The 13,873-nt window shown below is 50.6% G+C and overlaps 1 protein-coding gene across 2 annotated transcripts in view; it reads right to left on the reverse strand.

The window, feature by feature from the left end:
- Window positions 1-554: 554 nt before the first annotated feature.
- STK10 (serine/threonine kinase 10) overlaps window positions 555-13,873 on the reverse strand; it is a 47,316-nt gene continuing 33,997 nt past the window's right edge. For both annotated transcript variants that reach the window (XM_068698242.1, XM_068698243.1), the window contains 11 exons: window positions 12,502-13,062; window positions 8,628-8,758; window positions 7,172-7,295; window positions 5,782-5,961; window positions 5,455-5,547; window positions 5,163-5,292; window positions 4,629-4,753; window positions 4,080-4,268; window positions 3,689-3,814; window positions 3,329-3,442; window positions 555-3,218 (listed from right to left, as the gene is read on the reverse strand). In XM_068698242.1, the coding sequence (XP_068554343.1) occupies window positions 3,078-3,218; window positions 3,329-3,442; window positions 3,689-3,814; window positions 4,080-4,268; window positions 4,629-4,753; window positions 5,163-5,292; window positions 5,455-5,547; window positions 5,782-5,961; window positions 7,172-7,295; window positions 8,628-8,758; window positions 12,502-13,062 (1,914 nt within the window). In that variant the 3' untranslated portion in view covers window positions 555-3,077. The remainder of the gene's footprint in view (window positions 3,219-3,328; window positions 3,443-3,688; window positions 3,815-4,079; window positions 4,269-4,628; window positions 4,754-5,162; window positions 5,293-5,454; window positions 5,548-5,781; window positions 5,962-7,171; window positions 7,296-8,627; window positions 8,759-12,501; window positions 13,063-13,873) is intronic.

The raw sequence follows: 13,873 nt of genomic DNA on the forward strand, positions 1-13,873 counted from the left end.
TCCAAGCAAAACTTCAGCAAGAGCAGCAGGACATAGCGGGGAGGAGACAGCGAGGCAGCCCTAGGACATCCTTGTCCCAAAAAAAGCATGGGAACCGAGGCATTTGTCTGCTATCTTCTGCTAAAGCCAGACAACCTCATAAAAAAAAAAAAAAAAAAAAAAAAAAAAAAAGGAAAAAAAAGGAAAAAAATCATGCATAAACAATTTGCACTCTTCAGACAACTGGATGCAATACTCCCCCTTCGCCAAGCAGAGGCACCCGAGCACTGTTCTAACACAAGGAAGGCACCGAGGGAACTGCTGCTTGACTCGGGTCTGCCACACTTCCAGCTTCGGAGCAAAGATGTCACTGTCAGGGAGCTGCAGCGCACAGCAGAAGTGTTTCTGAAACAACTAGCTGCATTTTAATGAACTGGAATTTCAGCCTTGCAAGGTTCACATGCCAGAACTGGCTCTGGAGCTTTCCGTAAGTCAGCAAAACCCAGAGTGTAAAAGCAAAACTGTGCTGATCTGAGGCCACAGCCAGCAATCATGCGGGAAAGCAGACACATGCCTGGGTTTCTCAGTCTGTTACTTTATTAGAAGGCTCTATACATCAGTGGTCACCCCACTAGAGACATTTTACAAAATATTAAAAAAAAAAAAAAAAAAACAACTTTTATTCAAAGCCACATTTTTTAAAATGGCACCCCACCTCCCCTCAGAAATAAGCTGGATTTATTCATGGTTACTTCTGAACATCAAGACATCCTCTTTTTCAAGGGGGAAAGATAAGCACCCTGTAAACATGACAATCATAAGATGTGCTCCCCTGCCCTCTTCTAGGAGAAGGGTTTGGTGTTAGAGCCCCAACACACCTGGAGAAGGAGCTCAGAACAGGCAAAGGGCAGGGGACAAAACCATTCCTACCCTCTGTTAGCAAAAGCAAAATCATGTTGCTAGCTCCAGGCTGCAAGTAAGGTGGACTGGAGGAGGGGACAACCGATTCACCTTGTAAGTACTCACACCAGCCCTTTAAAAGCCCCCAGAAGTAGCCTCCATACATTCACATCGTTGCACAACATCCAGAGAGCACTGATGCTCCTGGGCTGGTGCAAGAAGGCAGTCAGAGAGGCTACACCCCCCTCCAGCGAGACCAGGTACATTCTGCTGCAGGTACAGTATGCTGCAAGGCATCCTTCCACTAGTCATGTACAACACATGAAAGGCCAGGCCTGGGGTCCTGATTTCTGCAACAACAACCATTTCAGAGCACAGCTCCAGCTGACCCCAGCAGGACAGCGAACAAAACCTCGGGGGCTGCTATCATGCATTTCTATTGCGACTAAAAGGCTGAAACCAGCACATCGTCCTGGTTCAGGAACACCCCCTGCATTCATTTGTTTTTATGTTAGCTTCCAACCCCGTGCTGTCACATCTGAAAGGCACAGTCAGTGTTTTTGGAGACGGGACAGACGGTCTCCTGAGGACAGGCCAGTTACTGAAAAGCCACAAAGCAGTCTGCTGGCAGAGGGGCACAGCCCTTAGAACTCTGTCTAGGCTACGTTTGTTAATAAAGACAATAATGGTGTGGATTCAGAAGAAACTTGGCATGGCCCAAATGGATGTAGTCTTGCTAGTTTGCAGAAAGCTTATTAATATATATTATGAACTCTAAGTGGTGATGAATGCACTCCTCAGATGAAGAGGTGCTAGAGACCTGGAGACTGACTCCTTCAGCTAGGAAGTGTAGCATGTCAAACGCCTCCTTTTCCTGAAATGCCAGCATGTCTCTGAACCTACATGTGAGATTTTAAAATAACAATTTTTTAATTTTAATTTTTTAAGGGACATTTTATTTTGCTAGGGAAGCAGGCGTTTAACAATTGTCTGGAGATCAAAGAGAGAAAAAGTGCTACCACACACCCTTTGGTCACTGACCCCTTACCCAGGTCCATGCTCCGGGACCTGCCCAGGAGCTCAGCCAAGCAGTGCCTGGTGCAGGTGGGGAAAGAAAGGCAGCCCAGCCAGGACACATCGCCAGGGAGCAGAGAGGGTGGAGGACCTGCTGCTGCTCTGCCTCTCAGCAGCCTGACCCTTAGCTGAAAGCCTGGAGAGTCACCCAGGAAACTGTGACACTTCATGAGAAGATAAAACATCAGTGGAGAAAGCGATGCTGAAGGTAACGAGCCACCGTGACCTGTCTGCATCTCCTCGTCCCTTGCTTGAAGAATCCTTTATTCCCTTCCGTAACCCTGACTGCAGAGTGGCTGACCTTCCTGCCCACATACAAGGCACTTAAAAAAATATCTCAAGCACCTGTGTGACCGCAAGGGCTGTGGTAATGACACCCTTCTGCCCTTCACTGACTAAAGGCACGTGGCTGTGGCCAACACCTTGTGGTGTCACCGCAGGACTGGACACCATACCAAATCCCCGTCCTCACATGCACGTACTTTTCCGTAAGAGACAAAAGCCTGCACAGTCTAGGAGCAAGAGCAAAAAAGGAACCCAACCCTCCCTGCTCAAAGGAAAAAAAAAATCCAAATTGCTGTCTCCCTTGAGCACAAGAAGGCCACAGTAGATACAAATAAATCTAAGGTGAGTGTGGGGGGCCATGAGGCCAAGGTTAGCATAAGACACCACCAAAGCTGCTTTGCCCCAGGCCAGCCGTTTATGGAGGACCAGGAGGAGAAGGAGCAGCCATGAGGAGAGGCTGCTGGCCACGGGCCGGGTGCGTGAGGGCCTGCCTGCTCCTCCTGCTCAGGGCTGTTACTGCTCCAGCCTGAGCTGATGGGCTTAGTGAGCACCAGGCTCACATCCAAGGCAACGCGTTCAGCTAATGGTGCCAGTACAACCACAGAAATGGCCCTCCTGGCCTCCTCACTGAGTGGGCCAGCCCCTGGAAAAGCCAAGCTTTCCTGCCAGCACCCCACATGAAAGACAGGCCATGTTTCTCCCAGACAGAGCGAGGGGACAGGCGGGTGCTGTTGTGAGCAGAGGCTGCCAAGAGGGTCTTCCAAGTCCAAGAGGCCCCCCTGCAGCCCAGGAGGACACGGCAAGTACCAGCTGGGGGCCTGCCAGCTGCCACCTGGGGGTTAGGAGCTCTCTGTGGAGCTGAACGGGATGAACTTGGCGTGTTTGGTTGGGGATGCGGGGGTCTGTTCATCTGCCTCCTCGCTCAGCTTGAAGAACATCTCCTGCTCACGCTTCTTCTGGTTCAGCTCATCCTCCAGGGCCTGAAGCAGAAGGGAACACATGCAACAAGAGATGTGTTTGGCACTGTACTGGACCTACAGACTTTGTCCCCCCCCAATCAGCCAAGCAGGACACTCCGGGGAGGCCATACCTTCTTCCGTGGCCTCAGCTTGTCCCGCCACTCCTTCATGTGCTGGTTGTGGTTCTCATCCAGGGACTTAAGCTTCTGGGTTTCGTGTTCAATCAAGAGGTGACACTTTTCATTCTAAACGCAGACCACAAAACAAAACACTCATTAAGGAGCTGGGACTCTAAGTCCTGTGCTCCAGCTGGCCGTGCATCAATCAGCCAGAGGCATTCGGAGCTCTGAGCTCCAGGGCATGTCGAGACACGGTCACAAAAGCCTCTGAGGCAGAGCCGAGGACACCAGTTCTAGTTCATTGCAGCCACTTCTGACAATAGCCAGGACTTTGCTGCACCCCTGAGAGGCCAGACCAGGAGGAACGGGTACCTGCAGCTGCTGGAGCTCGTTCGTGTTGCTCTCACACTGGGCTAGCATGTCCTTCATCTGCGTCTCATGCTTCTGCTGCTGGTGCAGCCGCTCTGCCTTTTGCCTCTTCTCTTCCTGCTGAGCAAACTGGAAGAGAAGGAAGCAGAAGTGCGTGTAAGCATCGCTTCTCTGAAGCCGGTTAAGAGACCAGTCAACTTATATTATTTTATATGAAGGAAAAGAAAAGCCCTGATGATGCTCCCCAGTGTTACCCACAAAAGCAAAGACCTCTGTCTTCCTGCAGAGGGTTAGAAATTTGGGAATGGTCCCTCCTTTCCATCTTCCCTTCCTCAGAGAAGTAACTGTCCCCCCAAGCCAAGCCTCAGCCCTCGTGTCCTTTGCACGGCCTAACCTGTTTTATCTTCTCCCGCTGCTCGGATGCACTCCCGCTGGAGTGGATGTGAAGGCTCTTCTTGTACATGGCCATGCGTGTCTTCCCTTCGCTCCGCTGGATTTTGGGCAGCCGGGCCTTCTCCTGCTGTTGCCGAACCTTCAGTTGCTCTACCATGCGCTGGTTGTATCGCTGCATTTGCTCCCTTTCCTGCAACGGCATAGGACCAGGCATCAGAGCAGGAGACACACATCAGGTGTGCCAACCTTCACTCACTGCTGTGGGAATCCACTGAATGTCATACTGGACAGTGAGAAGTTTCCAGAATTGCTCCCCAAATTCACAGCTTCTTCTTGGATGTTAAATGCAGGCAGCACAGAATATACATCCCAAGCAAGTATGCTGACCCCAGTGTTATTCTGATCCCTTTGGACTAACTATGACCAAGTCCCTCAACACTTAGCCCATTCTCCACCCTCGTTTAAATCCTAAAAGGGATGTTTTCAGGGACACCCTTGCACCCAGCCGAGCAGCAACTGGTACTGGCATAGGAAGGAGCTAACACCTCACCTTCTCATGCTTCCGGAGCAACTCGTGCCTCTGGAGGAAATACTGGTCCTTCAGCTGCTGCTTGACAAGCTGGTGCTTCTCCTGTTGCTGATGCTCTTCAAGATCCCAGATACACGCCTCCCGGTCTGAGAAAGGGAGAAGAGTCAGGAGAAAACCCACCCAGGCCTCCCAGCTTGGTCACACGCAGCACCCCAAGCATGAGTGGTCCCTACACATGGGAGCAGCACAGCAGATGTGGGGTGTGACTGTTCACCACCTGTCTTCCAAGAGAAATTGGTTGTAAACCATATCGGAGAATCATTCTTGTAATTACGAAGCCTAATTGGTTCATATTTGTAAAGCACTCTGAAGATTAAGATGCTAAGTATTATTATTGTTAAACATTTAGACAGGATCTGGCAGGGCTGTTTTTTCTAAATCCTATCCTGCCAGCTTGCAACTCTGCCGCAGCATCTGTTGCGTGGGAAGAGCCAGCAGTGGATAAGCCCATCGTCACAGCATTTGCTTTCTTCCTCTTCAGCCTTTGCCACCCACCTCTCATGAGCTGCTGCTTTTTGTTGAGGCACTCGCGCTCCTTGTCGCAGATCTCTTTTTTGTTCTGGGCAGTTATGTTCTTCATGGCTAGCTCCAGGTCTTCCTTCTGCTTGGCCAAAAACTCCTGTTCCTGGAAGGAAACAGCAATAGCACCATGAGCTCTCCTCCTATTGGAACCTGAAAAGCATCTGGTGGTAATTTACAGACAGACAGTCCCTCAAAGGAGAAGGATGCTTCAGTCTGCTCTGCCCTATCCAGTCTCGGAGTTGTGGCAATCTTCTCTCAGCCTTACCATGGTTTGCTTTTTTTGGGCAAAGTCATCCATCTTCACCTTCATGCTCTCTTTGCGCTGTTGCCGTGGCATCTTTTCAACCTCATTCTTGACCTTTGGAGAGGGAGAGGAGATTTATCAGCAGGTAATTTAGGCCAAGAAAAACCCAGCCTAATGTTGCTAAACACCTGAACCTCAGGAAAAACCCAAATATACCAAAGAAAAGCAAGAGCTTCCTGCTAGAACACCAACTGCTTCCCCCTCAAGATCTGCTATGGAGAAAGGTTGATGCTTTCCTGGAAGAAACAGATGCAGGAGACCATGATTCCTCCATCCTACCGCATTTACCTCCTTCTTCATCTGCTTCAGCTGCTCCATGAATTTCACATGGTCCCGTTCCTGCTCTAAGCGAATGCGCTTGGCCTCCTCCCGCCGGCGCAGCGAGTGATCCTGTTCCATCTTCTCAATCTGCTGCTTCTGCTGCCGCTCGAGGTTCTCCAGTTCGGTGTCATAGAACTTCTTCTTTGCCTGTATGGGAAGGAAAGAGAGGTCAACCTCAGTCTCCTCTGAGTTTCATTTTCTTACAAAGTTGTATTTTTATTATTTTTTTAAGTGAGGTGGTCGTCCTAGCGTGAATCAAACCTTTTTACTGAATACAGAGGAAAGAAATTTCCAAAGAATGACCCATGAAATACAAGCCAGCTCTAGTATGAGCACGAAGCATTTCTGATTTTGTTCTAGTGCTGATGCATTTCAACACTTTCTCCTTACTTAAGTCCTGATCTGTAACATCCCACTGGGACCCACAGCCCTGAGCAAATATTAGCAGGCATTGGAGCTCAAGCATAACACTCCTTTCTCTGCAGACGAGGATTTTCACATTTGAGGGTACTGTGTTCCGACAGCGCCCTTGTGCTAATATCTCTGTGAGCAGCAGGGACAGAGAGTACTGGTATCAGTAGGACTGGATTGCAAACTGCCACAGGTAAATGGTAGAAGAAACACATGTGGAGCTTTTGCACATCACACTGCGTGGTGAATAATGTCTCACAAATGAGAAGTGACTGGCTAAGATGGAAATTTACAGACGTGGCATGTCAAGACTTTAGAAATATAACAGAGCACATGAATGAACGATGCCTCCCAGCCTGCTGCAGGAGGATGGGGTTATCAGACGCACAAGCTAGGTGAATTAATAAAGGAGTATTTAGCACATGGCTCATGAAAGCTTTAAAAGGATTTACCTATAAAATCATTCTACTTCAATGTAAGCTGCCCATGGAGGAATTAAATGAAGCCAACCCAGTTTATCCTTATTCAGTTTATACTCAAAGACTTGCCAGTTTTCCTGCTCTCGCACTCTAACCACATCACTTTCTTATTTGAAGGTTTTTTTTCTGTTAAACACAACAGTACTACAAACTGCTTCTCACAGTAGGTGGGAAGGGACATACACGAAAAGATCACTGAAGAGGGAAAGTCCTGAACAACTTTTTCCCTGCTACACCTTTCAATGGCAATCAGTGCTCCCTAAGCACCTAACACCCCAATAAGGCTCTGTCCCCCACAAATGCATCCTGTCCCTCAGATCCCAAAGGGGTTTCTCAGCTGTTTTGCTCCCAAGAAGACGTCCCAGGATTGCCACAACCCAGACAGCTCTGCCCTTTGATGGGGCTTGGAGGGCATCTGCAAAGAAGCCAAACCAGCTGGCAGCCAGCAGCTTCCCCTGCCTACACACCGTCATTTCTTGCTCAAAGCGCCTGAGCATCTGCTCCATCTGCAGCTGGTGCTTGCTGTTGAGCTGGGCCTGGTTTCGGTGCTCCTCTTTCTGAAGGAGACGCAGCTCCCGCAGCTCCTGGCGCCTGCAGAGGGTTAGAAAAGGGAAGGGGAGAGAGAAGTACGGTCAGACGAGGTCAGAGCTGCGTGCCTGAGTGGAGATGGCAGAATCAATAACCAGAGCACTCCAGGAGTGAGGGAAAACTGCACGGGCATCCCTTAGCACTCAGCTGCTTGCTTTGAGCAGAGGCAGGAGGTAAATGCCAACTGAGGGATGTGCTCTTGGGCTCTGCACCACCAGCTCACTGCAAGGAATCAGGGTGCTAATTACATTAACTGTAGGCATGCAATCTGTTTTCACAGCTAAGGCCTGTTAGCATTCGAGCCTTCACCAACAAGCCTTGACAAAGCTCCTAAAGTGATGCTGCAAGGCAATGCCCTCCAGTCAGGATTCAAAATATCCCTTCTGTCATACAGATTAGAGCACACTGGTCTTCAAAACACAGCTCAGGCCAAGCTGGCATTGCCCTGGCCTGGCTCCCACAGTCTGTATCCGATTGTGCTCACACCCAGAGGGCAGAAAGGGCAGTTTTCCCAAATTCTGATCAATCTATCAAGATACTGTGTCACTCCTCCCACTGAGTCCCCCAGCTTCATAGCTGGTGAAAGGGAGCCTCTGCTCAGTCAGGAGGTTGTGTCTGAGCCTGTTTGCAGAGTTTGTGCCCCACCAAGTTGGAAGTTGGTGATGTACCACTCAAAAAGAAAAGCAGCAGCAGCAGCGTCCCTGCGCAGGATCCCCGCTGCTGCTGTGCATTAGTGCTATACGCTGCAGTGCAACTCTCTGGGGGCCCTATTGGGAAAACTACTTTGGAACAATTTCTTCTCTCAAAACAAACTCAACCCCCACTAAATCAATTGGCTCAATAGGATGGGCTCTTTTCTAATTTCACCTTCAAATGAATGCCTTGGCGTGTTCCAAAAAGTCAGGAACAAGGCTCCTAAGTACAAAACAAGATGCCAGGAGAGTTCACCATGCCCACTAGGTAGCCCCAGTAGAACAGCCACTTCTCCCAAAGGATGCTCAGGGACCTGGTGCTTTCCAGCCCCAGTCTCTCTGTCCCTTCTTCCTCCTTGCAGATGGAGCAAGCACCATCAGAAAGAAGGATTCTTTCATCAGGGATGCTGTCTGCATGGGAATAGAGCTCAGCTGAGCCAGTACAGCGAGACCCCTGCCTGGCACAAATACTGCTAAGAGAAGACTAAAGGAAGTGATGTCCACCCTGGACACTTGTCCTGTCCAAGTTGGACCAAGGCAGGAAACACGAGGACTTTAGGTCACTCCTGGATTTGCTTGTGGAGAAGAAAACACTGCCCAGTGCATTGCCCTGCCCTCCCTTCCACACTGGTGGCCAACTTGCCTGAGGAATCTCATCTCTTCATCCTTCTTCTCATCCTCGCTGATGATCTTCGAGGTGGTGACGCTCACCTCCACTCCATCCACCACAAACTTGCGGGTGCGTTTCAGCGTCTTGTTGTGCATCCGGGAATCCTGAGTTTGGCAAAAGAGGAAAGAAAGAGGCCATGAAGCAGCTCCCCAGCTTGCTGCTCGGGGCGTACAGCTGGAGGTCTCAGAGCAATTTTGGTGTTGTTGTTGATAAAGAGCAAATACAAGCAAGGAAAGTACATCAAAGCAAATATCATCAGCAGATTTGGAGGTTCTGTTCAAATCATGCAGACTTTGTTTGCTGCACGATGGAGTGAGGTGTGATTTCCACCCTGCAAAACTGCAGTTCCTAGAAATCCACACAACGTGATGCTTGCAGTGTTTCCTTTTAACCCCCCTGGGCCATCTGACCCACAGGTGCAGGGCAGCCAAGGCCTCCCCCATCAGGCTGCGGCTGCAGACACAGCCATGGGGAAAGGAGCCAGCCCAGCCCAACATCTCTGCACTCGTGTCCCTCTGGCCCTCATTACAATACCTCACTAATCACAAGCAGCTCCGAGCCCCTTACAGCGACCTCCCCAAAGCACAGTCCAGGCTTATTTCCACTGGAGTAGGGGAAAGTGAGCAAGTCTGTCTCGCTCTGCATCCGCAGCCTGGCTGAAGGACTGTGACCAGGGACGTGGCTGCTTTGACAAAAATAATAGGGGCACAAAGGACTTGAAATACATGGAATGTGCAGGGGTAGAATGGGCTAAGACTCCCCCAGATCCTCTCATTCTTCTGCTGATGGCCGTTACAGATAGAGAGCACGGCACTGGAGTTTCCCACGAGCCTGCCGTGGCCAAAGCAAGCCCCCAGAGAGCTCCCAGCAAATGGAGGAGTGCTGTGGCTTAACCCCAGCGAGCAGCACAGCACCACACGGCTGCTTGTTCACACACACCCCCAGCTGGAAGCGGGGAAGAGAATCAGAAGGGCAGAAGTTAGAAAATGAGTGGGTTGAGATAAAGACGGTTAAATAAGAAATGGGGAAAAAAAGAAGAACCAAACAAAACCCCCACAACTGAAGGAAAAAACAAGTGATGAATAATGCAATTGCTCACCACCAGCCGACCGATACCCAGCCTGTCCATGAGCAATGGCAGCCCCCCTGCTAGCTCCCCACAGCCTTATCTCTGAGCATGGCATCCTATATATTATGGGACATCCCTTTGGCCAGTCTGGGTCAGCTGTCCTGGCTCTGTCCCCTCCCAGCTCCTGGTGCACCCCCAGGCTCCTCACCAGCAGGGTGATACGAGAAGCTGAAAAGTCCTTGGCTCCGTGAGAGCACGGCTCAGCAACAACTGAAAACATGGGGATGTTATCAGTGCTATTTTCATTACAAATCCATAACTTAGCACCCTATGAGCTACCACAAAGAAAATTAACTCTATCCCAACCGAGCCAGGGCAAGGAGCCAGAGAAACACCAAGGCCACACGACTTGCCCACTATGTAATGATGTACCAGTACGTTAGCGGTTAAACCAACACAGAGAAACTGGTGCAAAAAGGCTTGCATGAGCTCAGCTTAAGTCACTAAGACTCTTACTGCCTGGAAACTGAATTAAAACAGCTGGCAGGTCCAAGCAGTGCCCACCCGGGCAAAAACTCAAGCTATGTACTCAAAATGAGGATCTCCTCCCACAAACAGTTTGATCTGAGTTTGCTTTACCTTTTTTCAAAGCCCTATCTCTCTCCTTCTATCTGCATCCCATTTCTGACTGCTTTCTCTGCCAGCTGCAGCCTCGCAGACTCACCTGTTGATTTTTATCCTTAATTTTTCTAAAACAAGATCTGAATACTTTCTGGTGGAATTTTTGTTTTCTTTTTGACTAAATTATAAACAACTGGAAAATAAAGCTGGTAATAAGTGTGATATTAACTTTGCAGTTTAGCCTGTGATAAAAGGCATGTAACAGTTAATGTTCACAACCAGAATTTGGTTTAACTCTTTGTTGTCCCTTCTCTGGCTGCAACCTGCCTGGTACCCTGTGCATGGTGACCCAACATCACCAGAAGCACTAGCAGGGGCAGAGCAGGGGAGTTTACATCCACGAAGCTAAGCCTGGGGATAATCAGTGTGGACAAGCCAGGGGAGGCAGCAGGAGAACCCTCCTTCACCCCAAGTAAATAAATAAGCACAGCTATTTCCTTCAACTGTAAACAGCAGCCCCTGAAAATCACAAAACATCCCAGCCCGGGGCAGTCCCCAGCAGCTGGGAGGAAGAGGAATTCAGCCACAGACAAGCTCAAGAGGAATGAAGAGCACTGAAACTGCTGCCAGGTGAGGAGGGAGCAGCACAGCCCGTACTCTCCATGCTAACAGCTCATCGAGCAAAGCAGAGCCACCACCAGGGCACCCAGGGCCCTCCAGCAGCATCACCCCTGGAGAACAGCTCTGCTGGAAACCTCGCTCGAGGATGTGATTTAGTCTGTTCTGAGCATCACCTCTCAGTGGGGCAAATCAAACTGTTATCTAACATGACCATCTCTTTGAGATTTACTCCCTTTAAAAAAAAACAACAAACAATTCCTTTCCCCTTGTAGGGGACTGACTGGGGAGAGCAACTGGGGTGGCACCACGTGTACCTGCGGCTGGCCTCGAGGAGACTGGGTGGCACAGGGAAGGCATCGTGGAGAGGGGAACGGCAATGCTAGAGTGTCACACCTCTCTCGTTAGCAGATCCACCTTGAGTGTGGGCTCTGCAGGGGATGCCAGCTCTCGTGCTCACAGCAGCAGAGAGGAGGGGAGGTCAAATTTTGCCAAAATGGTATCTGGGCACACTTCTGTGCCGGGAAGCCTTCACTCATGCAGGCAATTGCAACACACGCTCTGCCCCCTCAAGTTGCCTACATTTCTTCTCCTGAAGATCAGCAAATATCATTTGAATTATTTTGCCTCTTCCCCTAAGCCATGCTGACCTTGCTGGCTCTGGCTCACAAGCATTCCCAGCCTCCAGAAAGCCTTTGCAAAAGCCAAAAAGCCTGGGAGGTCTTCACGCAAATCGCTGCTGACACAAACCAGGCCAGATGTACAGCAGGTTGCAAAAGCCGAGAAAGGCACCAGCCCAAATAAGCTTTCTCCTTGGGTCAGATGTTCTAGGAAAGAGCAGGGAATGGTGGGCAACATATAAAGTTTAGGAAGTGACATTTTGGGTTTCATATTTGGGCTTGCTCATACTGTGTACAACCGCAGAAGTCAGGCACATGGCACGGCTCCTTCAGATTTCTCCAGGACCTACAAGTAGCCACCAAGCACTGGACTTCCATTAGATTTCTGTGGCCTGGGACAGCAAAGGACATGTAGCAGCTCCAAGAGCTTCTCCTCCCTTTCAAGACATGCCACCATGCCCCCATGGCACAGCTTAACCCAGCACCACCACGAGCCTTTCACTGACCATCTCCACGAGGCTATCCCACCGAACAGCACTCTGCACCATGGGGCACCTGGGGCACCTTTAGCACTCAGGTGCTCAGGTTAAAGGCGAGGTTCCTTGGCCCTCTGCTGACATCCAGCCTCCGTGCTCTCCTACTGTACCCGCTCCCAATCCAGGCACATGGCAGACTAGGGGCAACTCACATTCTCCTCCTATAGTCAAAGAGTCAAAATCTAAATATCTAGAGTAAAAACCTTCCAGAAAACCATTCTGCTTTCTCAGGGAGGAGTTTACTGGACTATGGCTGATGCATGCATGTGCTCAGCCTCTCAAGGAAAAGATCTGAATTTCAGGGACCGGCTAAAAAGAACACCCAGCACGTATCATGGGCTTGCTGCCCTTTCTTCCCTACCCCCCCTGCCCACCAGTCTCACCTTCAGGGAGATGGAACCGCTCTCTCTGTTGAGGGACAGGTCGGCGGACAGGGAGATGGTGAGGTCCATGCTTTCTGAGGCCGAAGTGCTGCCAGAATCTGAGTCCCCTTTGGACCGGCTGCCAGGGAACGGAGCTGAGGAATCCAAGCTCCCGTTGGTGAGTTTCTCCTCCGTGAAGTTCTCCAGGTGGCTGCTCTCCGGCCGCTCTGCGATGCTGCTCCGCTCCCTGCTGCCAGACTTGGGCTTCTTGTCCCCCTCCGTTGAATTTCCCAGCTGTCCGGGCTGCGAGATGATGTCTGGTTTGCCCGAGGTGGTTTTCCCATCCTCTGGGCCAGAAGGAGCAGAGCTGACAAGGGCTTTTGTGGAGTGGTTGTTCACCAGTTTGTCATTGTCACTGCTCAGCCCTTCATCTGGGGCTTTGCCACCCTGTCCGTTTGCTGTCTCCTTGCCAGTCCCCACGGGGCCGTTAACTGTCTTGGGTGAGGAAGAGTCTGGAGGCTTCTCCCCATCAAAGCTCAGCTGGCTCACTTCAGAGGGGTCCCTCTTGTGCTTTCCAGGTGGCTGCAAAGACAACGAAGGGAAGATGTTGGGTTTTGCACCACGCCTTTAACACAACTGCAGGAGCTGTAAGTCACCGCGCTTCAGAGCAAAGCCACACACACATAAAGAGATACTGGGAAGAAATCTTCCCTGTTAGGACATTTGCCCTGGGCTACTGATGTCTTTCTCCAGTCCAAAGTGATCTGGACACTGTCTGGAAGGGAAGAGAACAGCGGAGGAGCTCTGGGAAATGCAAGCACTTAAGAGGCAGCCTAGGTGTTTGCATACTGGACCCCTTTTTCTCTTGGCTAGCACAACCATGGATTCACCACCGTCCTTTGCCACAGACCAGGGGGTTCGGGACATCTGCAGCAAAACTACCTGGGCAGCCACCCACCATGCCCTTTCCAGGATCCTGGCTCAGAGGCAGGACTGCCCAGCTCCCTCCTGGGGCTGGTGGTGCCTGCACTGCTGTGCCACATGCCACCCGGTCTGCACCAGGTCCTGTTCTGCACAGAAACATCTTTCAGTTTTATTTAGATCCAGTCATTGTTTCTTTGACTGGGAAGGGGGTGGCATTTCCTAACTGCTCCTAGGGTCAGGAAGCCTGGGCTCCATCCCCCGAGTTCCCCCATGCCAGCACGTTCAGAGCCCTGCCCATGCACAGCCCTTTTGTTCCCGGCCCACCAGACCAACTTCAGACCCTGTTTTAAGTCAGGATTTGTCGCTTCCCTTTTCAAGGATGACCTCTCTCAATAAACCAGCAACCTGCCATCCTCCCACCCACACCACAGCAGCGGGACACAAACTGGAGCCAGGGGTGCTCAGCGCA

Source organism: Anas acuta, chromosome 14 (assembly GCF_963932015.1).
Source record: "Anas acuta chromosome 14, bAnaAcu1.1, whole genome shotgun sequence".
Classification (NCBI taxonomy): domain Eukaryota; kingdom Metazoa; phylum Chordata; class Aves; order Anseriformes; family Anatidae; genus Anas; species Anas acuta.